Source organism: Schistocerca piceifrons, chromosome 6 (genome assembly GCF_021461385.2).
Source record: "Schistocerca piceifrons isolate TAMUIC-IGC-003096 chromosome 6, iqSchPice1.1, whole genome shotgun sequence".
NCBI classification, from domain to species: Eukaryota; Metazoa; Arthropoda; class Insecta; order Orthoptera; family Acrididae; genus Schistocerca; species Schistocerca piceifrons.
This window is the reverse complement of record NC_060143.1, coordinates 289,921,243-289,940,562: the sequence shown is the minus strand read 5'-3', so window position 1 is coordinate 289,940,562 and position 19,320 is coordinate 289,921,243. Positions and strand designations below refer to the sequence as shown.

The window sequence follows — 19,320 nt, the reverse complement described above, 5'->3', positions numbered from 1 at the left end:
AAAACGTTCCCTATGCCAAAACATTCCCTATGCCAAAACGTTCCCTACTTTCTGAATAGCCCTCGTACATTTACAGCATTTGCGGACTTATGAGAAATCTTTTGACAATGCTGGCTGACTCTTGAAAATGGACTATAAACGGTTTAGATAAAAATATAATAGAAGCTTTTGAAATGTGATGCTACAGAAGAATGCTGAAGATTAAATGTGTCAATCACATAACTAATGAGAAAGTACTGAATAGAACTGGTGAGACAAGAAATTTTGTGGCACAACTTGACCAAAAGAAGGGATTCGTTGACAGGACACATTATGAGACATCAAGGGATCACCAATTTGGTACTGGAGGGAAGTGTCGGGGGTAAAAATCATAGAGCGAGACCAAGAGATGAATACAGTAAACAGATTCAGAAAGATGTAGGTTGCAGTAGTTATTTGGAGTTGAAGAGGCTCACACAGGATAGAGCAGCACGGAAAGCTGCAGCAAAACAATCTTCGGACTGAAGGCTACAACAACAGCAACAGTGTCTAGCAATTTGTCATCAATAGTGTAGTTGTGCAATAGTGGATTTGTTTTCTAAATTATGCACAGTGTTACATTTATTTACGTTGAGGGTCAACTGCCAGAGCCTGCAGTTATCTGAAAGTCATTCCGCAAATCAGTACTGTCTTCTGGTGTTGCTACTTTCTTATAGAGAACCATATCATCTGTAAACAAAGAGCTTCCAACACTTTCTACTACATTATTTGTATACATTGTAAACAGAAATAGTCCCATCATGCTTCTGTGGGGTACTCCAGACATCTGTTGATTTGGTTTCATTAACAGCAATGTGTTGAGTACTGTGCATAAGAAAATCTCAGTGAGCCCGTACTTTCTTTCCCTAAATACCAGTATGGTATGGTGTTAAAAATCATCCTGAAGTCAAGAACATTGATGACATCAAACTGAGCACCACTCTCTACAATGTTATGGATCTCAAGGACAAACAGAGCAAGCTGAGTATTGCAAGATGTCTGTTTGTGGAAACCATGTAGATTTTTATACGGGAGATTTATTACTCTCCAAAAACACCACAATACATGAGCACAAAATGTGTTCCATAATTCTACAACAGATTGGCATCAATGATGTAGGGCTATAATTATGTGCATCTGTCCTATGACCCTTCTTGAAAATGGCAATGACATGCACTTTGCTCCAGCAATCTACGATAAACTGCTGATAGTAGGGGAGCAAGTTCTCTTGCATGATCTGTGTAGAATCTTATAGATATCTCATGTGGTTCTAATGCCTTTCCAATATTAAGCAGTTGTAGTTGCTTTTCTAATCTGTGATCAGTTACCTTAGTATTTACCATTTCAACGTTCATACAATGATAGAAAGGAGGGATCGTGTTACAATCTTCCGTGGCGAAGCAATTTCAGAAGACTGAATTTAATATTTCAGCCTTCTCGCTGTCATCTTCCATTACAGTGCCATTATGGTCACTGAGTGAATGAACAGAGAATTTTTAACTCCTTACTAATTTTATGTAAGACCAAAACCTCTATATTTTACTAATTGTTCTCTCTATGAAGAGTTACGGCATGGTGGCTGACAGGAGTAGCTGTTTTTATTTATTTATTTATTGATGAAAGTCAATGGAAGGCGCATGGCTTCAGGCAAATATTCATGTGCCTATGGTCACTAACAACCCTAGGTTTCAATACTGTGTGTAAAGAGTATTTTACAGAACATATCAACAAATTTAAACAATTTCAAATTAAATTACATATGAGGTTTCTGTGACCTCTAACTGTGTCTTACGGCTGCTACTGTTTATGAGTATATAGCTACTTGAAACACACTGCCATCTGCTATGCATGGTTGGCTAGGTTGGCTGTGCTGCAAAAGCTGTCATTACCGATTGAGGCTATTCGACTTCTAACAAGACAGCCACTCCCGTCACCCACATAACTCTTCTTAAGAGTGAACAATTGGTAGAATATTTTCTGTAATAGGCATTTTTGGCCTATGAACATTGTGAACAAGAGAAAGAATTTAATCTGAATTTAAAGCACTTGTAGGCAAAGGCCTTCCAGTTTAGCTAATATGTTTTATTACTTATTAGTATTGTTTAACTAGCAAAGTGTAGCTGTTCATGAAAACTCACACTGAAGGAGCAACAATTAACACAATATATAGAATATTTCATTGCAGTAACAATCCCCAGACTCCTTAATACATTATCTCTACCATCTTTCCTTCTGGAGTGCTGTTCCTCTATGGTTGCAAGGGAACCTCTGTGTGGTATGGAGAAGGAGGAGATAGATACATACAACATCCTTAAAAAAATATTCCCTACATCCTCTGAACACAGAATAGCTGATGATAATACACCAGACCTCATTCTGATTTATTTTAAAAAGTAAATTTTGGTCTTGCTGTGGTAGCTATTCTATGCATATTAAGGATATATATTCTTATTCTTGAATGAATTCTTATTCAGTTAAATGTAATTCACCTCTATCAGCTTTACAAGTAATTTTGAGCACAATAGTACGTATTCTGAGCAGTATTTCATTCATAGTGTTTAAGTAGTATGTATTTCTCACAATAAGGCTTCAAGAGTTATTGTTGTATATATAAGACATGGGTCTAATTATATATAAAAACAAAGATGAGGTGACTTACCGAACGAAAGCGCTGGCAGGTCGATAGACACACAAACAAACACAAACATACACACAAAATTCAAGCTTTCGCAACAAACTGTTGCCTCATCAGGAAAGAGGGAAGGAGAGGGGAAGACGAAAGGAAGTGGGTTTTAAGGGAGGGGGTAAGGAGTCATTCCAATCCCGGGAGCGGAAAGACTTACCTTAGGGGGAAAAAAGGACAGGTATACACTTGCACACACGCACATATCCATCCACACATACAGACACAAGCAGACATATTTAAAGGCCTTTAAATATGTCTGCTTGTGTCTGTATGTGTGGATGGATATGTGCGTGTGTGCAAGCGTATACCTGTCCTTTCTTCCCCCTAAGGTAAGTCTTTCCGCTCCCGGGATTGGAATGACTCCTTACCCCCTCCCTTAAAACCCACTTCCTTTCGTCTTCCCCTCTCCTTCCCTCTTTCCTGATGAGGCAACAGTTTGTTGCGAAAGCTTGAATTTTGTGTGTATGTTTGTGTTTGTTTGTGTGTCTATCGACCTGCCAGCGCTTTCGTTCGGTAAGTCACCTCATCTTTGTTTTTATATATAATTTTTCCCACGTGGAATGTTTCCTTCTATTATAATCAGACATGGGTCTACTAGACATGAAGCTATAGTATACTAATTTGGAATCATTTGGTCAAGTTCCATCATCTGACATCCAAAACAGATTAACAGTATTGATTAGATGACCTGCTATGAATTTCACTCATGATGGGAGGAAAACGAAATCAATGCACATTCACTAGATTCAAAGGCAAACCCACAGTCACTAGAGTTGAAGAGTTTGTTACTACTTTGTGTCTAATGACAGTAAAACTCCTGCACACATCTCAATTCCATGCTTCATGCACAAAAATATTTATGACAATACAAAAATTGTTAAGAATTCCTCCAAAATACTGAAAACAATATACACAATAAATCTGAGGACAAACAATAAATTGCCATGCAACATGCACAAAGTCAAACACGAAACATCATTTGATGTGGTGAAGTAATTAGATGACAAACAACACCTTAAAATCCACAAACATTTTTCCTAACCATTTTCAAAGGCTTTTTAACATTATGCAAATATTATCTTCAGTTGTAAATCAGCTTTTAGTAAAACAATATCCATAAATTCTTAAAATCAGTCATGTTTAGACTTTTCATCATCATATATTTTCATATTCTATAAAGCCCATGCAAAGCAAGGAAGATGTAGATGGCATAACTTATAACCTGCTGCAGAAAGAAAAATATGCCTAAATGACAGATTCAGCTAAATTACAGCCATATCAAATCTTCACATCCGTTTTGCATTGCATTTGTATGGCCTCATATGAATTTCTAAGGCATCAACACCAGTGACAGTAAGCATGTGCTAAGGCAGTTCCAACTGACTTAATTCTTGCTAATTTTCAATAACATCTGAAACTACTACTACTACTACTACTACTACTACTACTACTATTACTGCTATAATTACATCACAGTAAGTGGTACTCACATCAACTGGTGGTCCACATCCCATTTCATCTGAATGGTCACCACAGTTATCTTCTCCATTGCACTTCAAATCAGTACTAATACAGTTTCCATTTCCACATGGAAATAAATGTTCCCCTTCACACACAACAGCTGAAAGGTAAGTTCAGAAATATAACAATCACATTATTACTTGTATTACAAAATAGTTTATTTCAGTGTATATGCATGCACCTTTTTAGGGTTTTCTCTGGATGTTCCTAATTAATATCATTGAATGTTCCTTTAAGTATGTATAACTATTTAATTACATTTATCAGTAAACTGGGTTGCAGAATAAAATATATAGAAATTGTAGTCTGAATATCAGATAATGCATACAAATAAGTATGCCAGAAATGCACACGATTTTGGCTGAATGGCTAGGATAGACTGAAATCACCTGTACTGTAACAAAGAAGAAATGTTGGGGACAAGGAATTACTTAGAAAATATCTGATCACTGACATCAGTATCTTCATCTAAAAAGTTGAACAGTATATAATTCTGAAGCATTTTTATAAAATCTGTCCAACTTTTTAGCCTTTTATCAGGAAAAATGACACTTCATAATGAAAGAATTGTCTCAAAAATATAGAGAAATCTCATTATGAGATTTTTTATTATTTTTGTAACTGGTCACACACTTACCCAGTTTCAGAGTGCAAATTATTTGATTTCAGTGAAGGAAGAAGTGCAAAAACAGCCTGTTGTCATGATGAATAAATATGATGGACATACAGCAAAAGAAAGAAACCATATTCATGTGTTTATTATATTAAAATCAATTTTTAGTGCACTCACCAAAATCATTGCTATGTAAAGCTTTAGCTTTTACAGAAATCTGTTATTCCACGCATGATATGCCCTTTCTTTTTTTTATATATTCATACGAATGCCATAGCAATACTCACGACAATTGTACTCATCACTGCCATCTGCACAGTCCTCTATCTTGTCACATCTTTGGTGTGTCTCAATGCACTGATCCCCACTTTTACATGGGATTGAATTCTCAGGACATGTTATATTTCTTTCACCAAAATGCTCAACTCCTTCTGTAAAAGAATTAGTATGAGATGATAAAAATAAGAAGGTAGTAAATTTGATCAGGACATCAATTTACATTGAAACTTTACTTCCAAAGACATTCATGTATTTTTTAACTGCACCACAATAAAGGAATTATCATAGTTGTACAAGACTTATTATAAATACAGTATAAATTAGCATGCCTTTTATGAGCAGTGCCCTCTGAGCAGCTGTGTGATGAATGTAGTGAGCTAGTAAGGAAACAAGTAGTGACCATTCTTACTTAGTCCTAGTCAGTTCAAACTGTGACATTTGTCACTTTTCAGCATTAAAAAACTGTATATAACAAGCAGCACTGACCTGCACCAGGGTGTATACCTTCAGTGAGACATTAGCTGTTCTTATGGAACATAGTTTTATGCATACAAAGTGTGCAATGAATGAACAGAGAAAACTACGTTACTAAAAACTGGACTATGGATAACACATGGTACTACAGGGTGGCAAATGTCTCTTGTGCATGACAGTGTCACACTGTGTAACTTCTGCTGCAGTGTTGCTGAGGTTATGGCATTGTCTGCATAAGTGGATGCCAAGTTCTGAAAATAGCTGGACACATCTAATGTTCAGCCATGTATTAATGACTAAGATTATTAGCTCAAATCAAACAATGGAAAAATCCACAATGGAATGTAACAATAATATGAGAAGGAAAGTTGCTACTCACCACATAGTGGAGATTCTGAGTGTCAGATAGGCACAACAAAAAGATCTCACAATGAAAGCTTTTGGCCATTGAGGCCTTCGTCAACAATAGACTCTCTCTCTCTCTCTCTCTCTCTCTCTCTCTCTCTCTCTCTCTCTCACACACACACACACACACACACACACACACACACACACACACACACACACTCTCACACAAATGCAACCAGTCGTGTGAGTGAGTTGCGTTTGCATGAGTGTGTGCGTATGTGAGTCTATTCTTAATGAATGGCTTAACGGCCGAAAGCTTTAATTGTGAGAGTCTTTCTGTTGTGCCTATCTGTGACTCAGTATCTCTACTATATGGTGAGTAGCAACTTTCCTTCTCATAATAAGCTTATTAGCTGAAATTCATTACAATAAATAAAAACAGCTCAACAATGGCCTGTTTTCATTGTATGTTCAGTGACGTGTCAACTGAAACATCAAATTACTGTAACCATGCCATGTGGCATTTATCAGTAAACTGGGTTGCAGAATAAAATATATAGAAATTGTAGTCTGAATATCAGATAATGCATGTGACATTTTGGCGGAGTATACGTCTACCATTAGGTGGATTTAAGTAAATTAAGAAGGCACAGCTATACTGTATGTATGACTTTTTGGTTAATCTGTGGCTCTGCCTTTCAGTGGTCACGGGCTGCTTTTCCTGTTGCATTTGTATTGTATTATCACAGGCACTTCCTACAAACTAAACTATATAAAGATGTCAAAAAAGTCATGTATACAATACATCTGTTTCTCTTAACTAAGATAAATTTACCTAACTATGGCAATGTAATCCTTCAAGATACACCATGGAAAATATGATGCAAGTGACTGGTAACAGTAATTTGTTGTTTTAATTCACATTCACAACAGTCACAGTCAAGCCTAACTTAATCTGTTCAAATTTAAAATTATGGAAGATAGATAATACTATGCAGAAAGTGAGAGAGTTGCATGTAATGTCAAGATTTATGACTGGTATACATCAGGATGTCAAATCAAACATCGTTCAGCCATCTAATTTCCGAACTTATTTTATTTGGCTACCAGTTTCAGCAATTTACTATGGCCATTTTCAGGCCCCTGACTGAAGTGTAGGAAGATTCCACCTTGGTTCTGGTCGAAATAGGGGCCAGCATTCAAATACTGGTAACTGTATGGTTCTGCTTGCTATAGCGATCACTTCAACCATCACATCAGGTTTATTGGTGCCATACAAACTGCAAAAATTGTTTTGCACCAGCCCTATGACTTACATAGTAATTTTTTTTTTCTTTCTGATCGGTGACTTCTTTTTCAATATGCTTTTGACCACAGAAAGTCAGCTGTGTAATGGAGGTGACACTGAACCTGCATTTTCAGCCCAGTTCAGTAGAGTGCACTGTGTCTCGAATCATGAACAGGACAGTTTGGCTTCTGTTCATTGTTCAATCAAAATGTTTCAGAGGGGCATTTAAAACTTTAAGACTTTGTGCACATTATCACATGGGAGGTTGCTAGCCGAATTGGTTTTTATCACAGCAACATCATTTGCACGTGCAACTGCCACTGTGAGGCACAAAATATTGAAGATCTGCCTTCTACAACACAGTTGATGACTGCCATCTACAAATTATGACTCACAGACACTCTGAGCAAAATGTAACAGAACTGTGAGCTGCCTCTCTGGAGGCAACTAGGAGGGCTGCATCAACCAGATAATACACATCACTGAGGATTTCAAGGTGGGACAAAGGAACACCTGGAATGAAACCTTGATCAATGGCATTGAGTTCTCTTCACCAACGGATGCAGGATTTGTCTGACACATGTAAGTGCCAGGTTTCAATGCTTGTTCGAGGCACACAGTCCCATGGGTTCAGCAAGGATATGTGTCAGTCACCTTTTTTGATAAAATCATGGACTTATGTTGGAAACCTCTCATCACTATTGTGGATAATTTGATGACTGTGCAGTACCAGTATCAGGACATGACTCACAGCCATGTAACATGGTGTAAGAACATTTGTCATTAAAAGATCCCAATCAACTGGGACCGGAAACACATATCAAACCTTGGCAAAAACAGTTGGTGTCAAATCGGGTTGGAATCACTACTGTCAGTGAATGCAGGTCCACTTCAACCAGTTTAAAAGTTAACGTTGTGAACTGAAATGCTTGCAATAGATAGTTAGAGTTGGGTCCTTCATAGGGTTGCCATGTGTCTGGCTTAGCCAGACACATTCAGCTTTTTATGCTCATGTCTGGCCAAATATATATCAGTCCAGACTGTCTCACTTTTGATAGGTTTTTTGTTGATGCAGTAGAGAATGCACAACTAAGGCCCATTCCAAGCTAATGACATTAGTGTGAGAAGTATAAGGAGGAATTACAAGATTCAAGGATATATAGATATTCCAACCAATGCTGTTCTTATGTCTGTGTCCCATGTTTTTCTTCATAGGCTGAACAAATCCAATACAACATTTTACAACAACACTATGCACAGAGCAAGTGACACAACATAAAATGAGCCAGTTAGCTGATGCCAACCCGCCCAAACTTCTTTATAAATCAAATTAGAATGATCAAATCACTTTGTTTTCCATACTATAAGAACTAACAATAGTTTATTTTGATCAATGAAGAACTTTTAGTTTCTTTTGACACAAGATTATCTTATGAAGAAGACTGAATGGTTAATAAGACTGAGCACTTACTTACTATCATAACTGCCCAATTATAATGCTGCTTGTTGACTTTTTTTCTTTCTTCCAGTTTAAGCATGTTGGGTTGGTCTCACAAAGAACTTACTATACTTGATTTAAAAAGACTGAAAATATCCATCTGACTCGATTCCTATTTAAAATAAGAAGTTTGGCTTTTAGGGCAAAATGTCCGGCTAAATATCACACCATTTCTAAATTTGGACTTGCAACACTAGTCTCTCATGAAAGCCAATTGCCCACAGAACCACATAAAGCTGCACGACTTCAACTGGCAAAACAACACAGACACTGTATAGTAACTGACTAACACATTTTCATCTTTTTTCAAATGATGCAAAAGATCAAGCCCACCGACAGCCCAATGAAAGGTTCAACACGCATAGTTTAGGCAGGAGGTGATTCTATGAATGTTTTGGGGGCATTTCTGCACTACGATTTGGACAAACTCATTCAGATTACCGCAATCTTGAACCATGAGTTTATTTATACATTCTTAATGACCAAGTGTTGACCTTCCTTCTGCATCTTCATGATGAGTAAGCAGTGCACACTGTCATCTTCCAAGCTGGGAGTAGCCATGTTTCCAGGGCAGAATGCATACCTTCCTAGTTTAACACTCTGGCATCCTGTCAAACCTCAACTGGCCGACTAAATCATCCAGTCTCAATCTCACAGAAAATTTCTATGTCTGTTTGAAACAGCAAGTGAAATGTAGCACTTACCATCACAAGAATTGGTAGCTCTATTGGATCTAACCATCAATAAGTGGCTTCACCTGGGTATGGCATACCCAAAGAAATGTACAGATTCTCTTCCTCGCCAAACTGAGGCCATTATCAAGGTCAGAGGCAGTGTTACATGATATTAGGGTGATGTTTCATAGGGGGTGGGGGTGGAGGGATGTTTGATTAACTTTTTGTTTGCTTACAAGAAATGACAACATCTTACCCTGTTAAGTTGTCAGGAGTAAATAAAGATTATTATTATAATAATAATAATTATTATTATTATTAAAACCAATGTATGTTACCAAAACTGGGTTGGACAGACTGTTATTGAGAAGAAATTTGAGAAGTGAGTGGGCACATACTGTGGGGCTATGGAAAGAGTGTTGAATGTGTCATATGGACATAAAAAAGAAGGACAGTACAGTGCACTGGAGCTTTACAATGATAGCTCACTGTGTACCACCAAGAAGTCAGGAGTAACTATAAAGATGCTTTCATCCTTTAACAGGATGTACACATGGAAAAGAAAAAAATTCCCAGATTTTCTGGTTAAAAATATACTTCTTCCCAGGTGAAAGTACATTTTATTTGAGTTAAGTGACAATATACTTTCCCTCAGAGCTTTAAAACTATCAATCCTTTGAATGGTAAAGGTTTCATACATATTGGCACTTTAGGAAATGAAAACCTGCAAAAATCAATGCAGCTTGAAAAGATTTTTGATGCTCAGCAGCATGTACACCGCACATTTTTTTTATTATGAAAGTATAAATATGAATTCCACCAAAAGCTTACAAAGCACTGAAATTGAGATTTCACTGTGCGATGCCCTTTTCTGAGTCAATCATTGCTCATGTCACATAATCTTGCCAGCCAATGACAACAGATATTAAGAGCATAGGACACAAGATGTGCCCAGCCAATAGCAACATCACTGTTAAGTAGCACGAACACACAAATAGGAAAAGTTAATGGTTTAAATCAATATACGTACAGTATAGCTACAAAAAAAGCTAAGCTTTCACATATAATTTTTTTATATACATACTACCCTTTAAGATCTATCAAACACAAACATACCACAAAAATCTTAAGCAATGGTATAAAGGGCTGGTCTTCTGGGCCCAAAATTTCTCTAAGTGGCTTGTGCTCAAAGTGTTAAGATTTGAGCGTGAGTGAAACGCACTTAAGAAATTCATCACACATTCTCACACAACATTATTCAAGTTGTGTAAAAGGAAATTTACTTTGAAAGTAACATTCGTCAACCCACCATTCACAATATTTTCCCACTACCCATTACAAATGTAAACAGTTGTGATGTCACACTCATCGATAGTAGTTTATTATTAGAAGTATTGCATAGTCTTCATCCTAAAGCCTTTCACACATTTTACTATCAGCAGACACTTGTGCGTATACGCTGTTTTGTTACTGTAATTGACACATTTTATTTGCAACTTAAGTTTTATTTTGGTGTTACGCTCTCATTTATGTTTTATTGCTGCAGTAGCAAGCTAAAGTGAAATTCTTTATTAGAGTATCAGTTCTTATTAGTCAAAATTATAAAAATTTAACTGAAAACTCAAACAATGAATAATTCCTGGAATCCTAAAATATTACTGGGTTCTTCCCAAATTTTTCCCAGATGAAGAAATTCCCACATTTTACCCAGATTACCCAGTTGTGCCAGGCTGTTTAATTCCTGACTAAATATAATATTGTATAGAAAATATAGAAACAACCATTTTAATGTGAGGGCAGTCAGAAATTAGGGAGTTCAAGTGAGCATAAAAAAGAGAATTTGACATTTGAGACTCTTGCCAACACAACATTAGTCTAATATATCTAAAAACAAAGATGATGTGACTTACCAAACGAAAGCACTGGCAGGTCGATAGACACACAAACAAACACAAACATACACACAAAATTCTAGCTCTCGCAACCAATGGCTGCTTCGTCAGGAAAGAGGGAAGGAGAGGGAAAGACGAAAGGATGTGGGTTTTAAGGGAGAGGGTAAGGAGTCATTCCAATCCCGGGAGCGGAAAGACTTACCTTAGGGGAAAAAAGGACGGGTATACACTCGCACACACACACACACACATATCCATCCACACATATACAGACACAAGCAGACATATTCAAAGGCTGCTTGTGTCTGTATATGTGTGGATGGATATGTGTGTGTGTGTGCGAGTGTATACCCGTCCTTTTTTCCCCCTAAGGTAAGTCTTTCCGCTCCCGGGATTGGAATGACTCCTTACCCTCTCCCTTAAAACCCACATACTTTCGTCTTTCCCTCTCCTTCCCTCTTTCCTGACGAAGCAGCCGTTGATTGCGAGAGCTAGAATTTTGTTTGTATGTTTGTGTTTGTTTGTGCGTCTATCGACCTGCCAGCGCTTTCGTTTGGTAAGTCACATCATCTTTGTTTTTAGATATATTTTTCCCACATGGAATGTTTCCCTCTATTATATTCACAACATTAGACTAATTGAGACTTATTGGTTTTGTCACTCTAAATTTAAATCATGCTATTCCTATAACTTACCACAGGCATATTCATCTGTTGTGTCATCACAATCTGCATTTCCATCACAGCGTAAACTGGCGCTGTAACACTGTGAACCATCAAGGCACATCAGTGAACCTGGTGGGCAGGTTCCAGCAGAAGGAGTGTGTACTGCCATTGTTGACACATGAGCTGTAAATCAAATGAAGCACTGAGGAACTATTGTTTGTTAAATAAGAGTCATGACCCTCAGATCAATATCATTATTCCTGAATTAGAACTTACTTCGTTCTACACACTCCTTTCCTCTAATCTGTACCACTTCTTAAACAATAGAATGTCTCTATTAGTTGTTACCAGATCATTCTACACACTCCTTTCCTCTAATCTGTACCACTTCTTAAACAATAGAATGTCTCTATTAATTGTTACAGTCTAAGTAAAGTAAACTTGAGATTGGCATATTGCAGTGGAAGATCCTGCACTGCTGGTGCACAGCCAGCCTCACTTGACAAGACTCTGCATATACAGTACCTGCAAAATATGCAGAAAGAACTACGACTGGCTGGCAGCTAGTCCATATCACATGACTCATTGGAATGTCAATCACAAAATTTATTTTAATGGAAGCATATCCACAACTGTTGAAATTGGCATTACTTTATTACTATATCTTCGTCGTTTACCAGCCATGGCTGGACAGACTGCATCACAAACACAATGTTTATCAACTAACATTTATACAACAGCATATACAAAATTTATATTACAAATAAAAGAAAATATTTATGCAGTGCACAAAAACACATAGAACATAGAGAAAATGAAATATAACTAAACAGGAATGTAAAACTTCATAGCAGCAAATGAAAATACCATAAAGCAAAATGTTTACAAGACCATGTAGATCACACACATAAAGTTTCATTTTGGCAAAATATGTACTTTAAGTAAAACACAAAATTAAATGTGCATTTAACTGAGAACATAAAAAGAAGATTAAATTTAGGCAAAATTATATATAAAACATAACAATATTTATTATTTTGTCCATTCACTAGAACCACTGTTGAAAAACTCTTCCAAGGTATATAGTGGATGTTGTTTCAAGCCATGAGCAATTTTTTTCCGAAATAATTCAGGTGGCAGGCTTTTCACTTCTGGAGGTAGTTGATTGTGCATTTCTAGGGTGACTGTTGGAAAGCTGTCTTGTGTACTTGATAGGCAACACCTTGGCACTTCAATGTACCTCTTACAGCGAGTGTCATGATTATGTATTTCTTGTCTTATGCTAAAATTCCTTTGATTTTCTTTTATATAAATGAGGCAGAAAAACACATACTGGCTAAAAACAGTCATTATGCCTAGCCTGGTGAAAATAGGCTTACAGTGGTCCAGTCTTTTGCTAGAGGATATGATCCTGATGGCTTTTTTTTTGTAATAGCAACACATCTTTGCTCCCTGAGGAGTGTCCCCACAACAACAGTCCATAGCTAATGTGGCTGTGGAAGAGTACATGGTAGACTATTGTGAGAAACTGGTCAGTTATTACCCTCTTCAGCTTCCTCAGGAGGTATATCACACGAGAAAGTTTGGTGCATACATATGCAGTGTGATCATTCATGGAGAGTTTGCTGTCAATCTTGAAGCCCAGTAGTCTGACAGTCTCCATGTTTTCTTGGTCTTCAATGTTGGTTAGACTGCATATCAAATGTTGGGTTTTTTCTTCATTGATCTTCATTTTGTTTATTATGAACCATTCTTTTATTTCTTCAAACATCAAATTTGATGCACCAAGAGCTTCGGCGGCTGTATGTCCTTTGGCAATAAGGGTAGTGTCATCTGCAAACTGCAAAATTTGACTATTACAGCTCATATCATTGACATATATGAGGAATAGGAGAGGTCCTAAGACTGATCCTTGGGGCACTCCATGTTCTAGTTTTTGTTCAAGAGAAGTTGCTCCGTGCACTGATACTACCTGCTTTCGGTTTTCCAAATAAGATTGTAGTGTTGATAGAACAACACCTCCAACACCATAGCATCTTAACTTGGCTATTAGTGATGTGTGTGAGATGCAGTCAAAGGCTTTGCTGAGGTCACAGAGTGTCATTGCCACACTCTCTCTCTCTTCAAAACTCTGTTGAATCATTTTTAATAAGTCCAGTGTGGCTGTCACTGTTGATCTCCCTTTGCGAAAATCGTGCTGTGTGTTTTGGAATAAGTTGTTTTCCTCAAAGTAATTCAGTACCTGGCAGTGCATCACAGACTCAGTAACTTTGGCTAGTACTGGTACCACTGAGATTGGTCTGAAGCTGGACACCTCGCATGGATCCCCCTTCTTATATATTGGTACTGTGCGCGCCAGTTTAAGGAAGTCTGGGAAGACACCAGAAGACAGACATTTGCTTATTGCTATGGCTAGTGGCTGAGCTAATTCTGCAATAATTTTCTTTAGCAGTGTGCAGGACATGCCATAGATGTCTACACTTCCCGAGTGTTTGTAGGAGTTCACAATTTTTATCATGTCTTCGGGGTGTACTTCCTTCCTGTTTTGAATACCGCAACTGTCTGCATTTCTTATGTTTGCAGACGGATCTAGGTCAGAGTGTGGAATTTCACTCACTGTCTTTTCCACTATTCTGACAAAATATTCATTGAAGTCATCAGGGCTACATGACTTTAAGCAGGAGGTAGTTTTCTTTCTGTTCTCATTTACAAGATTCCAGGCAGCTTTACAAGGATTTTGGGCCTCTTTAATGTATGTATCATTATACTTCTTTTTTGCTTCCTCTACTGCCTCCTATATATACATAGATTTGTTTGTAAGCAAGTTTGGTAAGCATACCTCAAAACAGTAGTATAAGGCTCTCACTGGCAGTGATGCCTTAGTAAGTAGCCAGTATATTTGAAGCTCAGTTTTGTCGTTTATTTTTGGAACAATCATGAATGTATATATAAAGCCAACTCCAATCAAATGATTTCATTTTAAATAATTCATAATGAGATTCTAGATCCTATGCATCCATATACAGGGACTATGATTCTTGCAGAATCTACATGCATTCTTTGACATGAAGGTAAAGGTTGATTCTCATGTAATATCTTTTGGTTTGGGATTCATGCAACAGCACACTGAGAATGTAGGTACACTGATATCACAGAGCTGCTAGTAACATAATTACTTTCTGCACAGTTTACGGCAATATATGCATCAGTGTAGATTGGGCTGCACCAAATTTTCTTGCTGTAGTCATACTAGAATAGCCTTTCCCAAGCAGAGCTACAAATACAGCAAGAGAAATTACAGAATTTGGTTCGTACTCAGTTAGCTCAACAGTTGTCCTTTTCATCCATTATTCTTGAATGGAACCTGTGGCATCTTACTTGTGCTGGCATGAGCATTGCTGTTAATTTCAGTGGTATTCATCACCTAATCTGTGGGATCTCTTGATCATTACAGTTTTATGTACCACCTACCCAAAAAATTAGATTTTGTGAAACATTTCTCTCTTCTCTTTCTTTTCTTTCAGATTTAACTGATTAGAAAATCCACCAGTATAATGGTTTGGAAGAAAGAAAACAAATAAAAAAAAACTAAATAATATGACTTCCTAGCAGTGGCAGCATTGATTTAATTGGTTTATTGTAGTCAGATGAGACTGATTGATTCACATACTGTGACAGTACTTAATATTATGCTTTGAATGCAACATTCTAACCTGGTACACCAGTTTTTAATTTTGTTAAAAATAAATAAAAGAACTACATGAAAGACTCCAGAATGAAACAGCCGGCCGCAGTGGTCTAGCGGTTCTGGCGTTGCAGTCGGGAACCACGGGACTGCTACGGTCGCAGGTTCGAATCCTGCCTCGGGCATGGGTGTGTGTGATGTCCTTAGGTTAGTTAGGTTTAAGTAGTTCTAAGTTCTAGGGGACTTATGACCTAAGATGTTGAGTCCCATAGTGCTCAGAGCCATTTGAACCATTTGATCCAGAATGAAACTTCTTAAATTATACACAGAATATATAAATAAATATAAAAATGAAATCTATACACCAGATAGATGACAGTCGAATTTCTGCCTCCCACAGGCATGTAAGCATGCCTCATACATTGATTTCAAGCCCCAATTATATACCAACTTCCTAAACTATACAGAGGCTTTCCCATATTTCCAGCTTGAGTAACACCCATGAGATGAATCTGTACACACCTATAAATTCTCAGGAAGATATGTGAGAGATATTTTAGAGTAGCAAACTATCTACTTGAATAAAATAAAACAAAACAGTTAAAAACCTTATAAATAAAAAAGTTTGCTATTTTAAGACAGATGCAAATTTACTTGATACATTCTAGCTTGATGCACAGATCTTAAGGTATATGTACTTGAATTTTGGAGGTGAGGCATTCAAATAACTGTCCAGATTTAGATTTTCTGTGTTTTTCCTTAGTCCTTGGTAGTTGAAGTGAAAATGATGTCGCTGATTTCCTTCCACATCCTTGTTCTTTCCAAGCTTGTGATCTGTCTCTAATAGCTTCACTGCCCAATGGAATGCAAAATTTGATTTTCCTTGCTTCTGACTCATAATATGAGCAACTTTTTCTCATTTCAGTCTTATCTAAACATTTCCCTAAACTTTCTTTTCTCACTCTACAAGAAAGTTTCTTGGTTTTTTCACTACCAGTAACTCAAATGTTTTATTTTAAAAAGTTAAGAATGGTGACATATGTCATCCAGTTTTACTTAATTGCTCTACAGTGGTTTCCTTTCACAAAAGAGGCACTGAGCAGTAGATGATAACATACAAGAGCTGGAAAACTAGTCTACAGATGCAGTTCTCCTTGAGAGCTAACAAATACTGATATAACACAAACACACACAGCACAGCAATCACATATACCAACAGTTGGCATTTGTATCAGACACATCTGTGTGCTTGTTACCTGTGAATAAAGACTCTGTTTAGAAGCACTTTTCTGTGTGTATCCTCTGCACTTTTTCTCTTCTATTTGTTAAGTAGCAATCTAGCTTCATTATATGTATCCAGGAATTTACTGCCAATACTTATTTGTGTATGTGGTTCTTAAACAATTTTTTATTAAAGCCTTTAAACAAACAATATTACAAATTGCAGAACTTGGGAATTATTTCTTGGATGAAAAAATATTGAAACTGCACTAATATACAACAAAAACTACAGGCTACTCACCAATTAGTAGTAAGATGGAAGACAAGTATCGTGCTGAGGACACCATATCTGCCATTGTTGTTAACCTGAAAGAAATAAGAGGTTATATACTTATGGTAAAAGGAAAAGGTTATACTTCAACATTATGCTGCTATTAGTTCATACCATGAATACTATCTATCAATGCTTCGTTAAGAATATTCATAACACAGAAATAAACTTAAATAATTCAGAGGATATATTTTTACCAACAAATATGGGAATATGATATTAAGCAAAAGCTTTATGCTGTAATAAGACCAATAAACAAACAAATTGCTAATTCGGCTATAACAGTGTTATAAATTCAGTGTTTTTTGCCTTCAGTAAATACTGAAACAGTAACATGGGAGTAAATATATTCCAGCTTTCAGGACTACTATATTTTTTTCAGAATTACTTAGTTGACTCTTGAATGGAAAACTGTATTTGACAAGGCAAATGAGAGTATACTGTCAGATTCTGAGACGTTGTCCATTCTGGTGTCTTTTGCAGCTTTGCTGTGGTTTTTGATCAAAAAATGACTGGAATGTTTGTCAGGGCTTGTAAAGGGCTATATTATCCTCAAAGAATTATTTAAAGCTCGTTACCAAATAATTTTACAAATTCAAAAACCTACATGTTGCTATAGCAACCAATATCTTATCTTCTGGTAGAGCTTATTATCCCTACCAAAGGGCTGTTACCAAATTATTTTTGAAGTGTGGCACAGATTCTCTATGCAAATTGTTTTATTATGCTGCACAGACACAAACAAAAGACTTGATCTCTCTTCTACTCGTACTGTTAAGAACAACTGTCATCAAACCAAAGATTGATTCGAAACACAGTGCTTAAGTAGGCATGAGCCTGATGCAGGTGGTATGCTGATGCCTTTCTCTGACCCCTGAACTGACTGACCCAGCCACTTATTGGGTGACATAGTGATGAACTTTGATTCCTGATTCACGGTACAACTCACCATTTTTCACTGATAACAGTTACTACAGATGAATTGGATATGAATATGCTCTGCTTTCCTACTATCTAAATTTTGCGCAAACAATTATTTTTATTTCCGAGTTCGCAATTCATCATCATGTGAATCCTTTAATAAAGTGAATGACTTGCCTTCATTTCTTTGGAGATTCTGACAAATGCCAAATGTCACGAAAAAATCTGGCAATGCCTTTTAAATGGCTCATATCCGCAAGTACGCACAGAAAAAAAGAGATCGCTGCCTCTGCAAACGCAAAGTAAACAAACATATTTTCCACAGGCGGTAGCACCACTTAGATCTTCCAGGCTGGTTCAGCGAAACGGATCACCTTCAGGATTTCGATTTTGCTCCTGAGTTAGTGTTAACTCTACTGCTACTCAAAAACCTGTGGGTTAACACTACACTAAAGGCCTATTTTTTCAGCGATCCAGTTGAGAAAGAAAGAACTTCACCAGAGTGAAACACCTACAAAGTAAACGGTGCAAAATTTCATTCTAACAATCAAAAAGTGTATTTGGATGCTACTGAGTAAAGCAAGGTTTGGGTAAAAACAACGAGATAAATCAGAAGTCGTCGATATCTGAAATGGCGGGAATTTTCTTGCGGTATGTTTGCAATCAACAATTGTACAACCCAAGCGTTCAGAACGAAAATGCAGAGAAGTCAATCAAACAAATAAGCATCGTTTAGTATGCGGACAACAAACTGACATTCGGAGTGCAAATGAAATATGTGTGGACTTCAGTTCAATAGGAAAACCCAGTAAATCAAATTTCTGGTGAATTTGCTAGACATTATTGAAAAGTAAGTACCCGGAAAGCTCTGTTACTAATGACAGTATGATAAATTAACTACGCGAAGTACGCTGACTCAATAAAATACAAAGCTCTGGTACTCACCTGCGGAGGGGTCAGACGGTAAGTTCTGCAGAACGTGTGCGCGGTTGCCCGCTGCTATATAGCGTCCCCTTGCTGATGAAGCATCACGCCACTCTCCTGCTCCGGCGCTCCCTTCTTTCCCCTACCACCAGTCTGCCGAGAGAGGAAGAACGCATTTCACCCCGTTTCTGGCCATGCAAATAAAAAATTATCATTGTTATTTTAATGCGTTTTTGATTAAATGGACAAGTAACTTATAATTATTAGTGTAAATTGTTATTA

General features: G+C 37.1%; 1 protein-coding gene across 1 annotated transcript in view; it reads right to left on the bottom strand.

Moving 5' to 3' along the window:
* The window catches only part of LOC124803081 (very low-density lipoprotein receptor-like), a 43,568-nt gene extending 24,486 nt beyond the window's left edge, over positions 1 to 19,082 (bottom strand). The window contains exons 1-5 of the mRNA XM_047264212.1: positions 19,060 to 19,082; positions 17,164 to 17,228; positions 11,987 to 12,139; positions 5,126 to 5,269; positions 4,195 to 4,325 (exon numbers count right to left, since the gene is read on the bottom strand). Of these exons, the coding sequence (XP_047120168.1) occupies positions 4,195 to 4,325; positions 5,126 to 5,269; positions 11,987 to 12,139; positions 17,164 to 17,218 (483 nt within the window). The 5' untranslated portion in view covers positions 17,219 to 17,228; positions 19,060 to 19,082. The remainder of the gene's footprint in view (positions 1 to 4,194; positions 4,326 to 5,125; positions 5,270 to 11,986; positions 12,140 to 17,163; positions 17,229 to 19,059) is intronic.
* Positions 19,083 to 19,320: the final 238 nt, after the last annotated feature.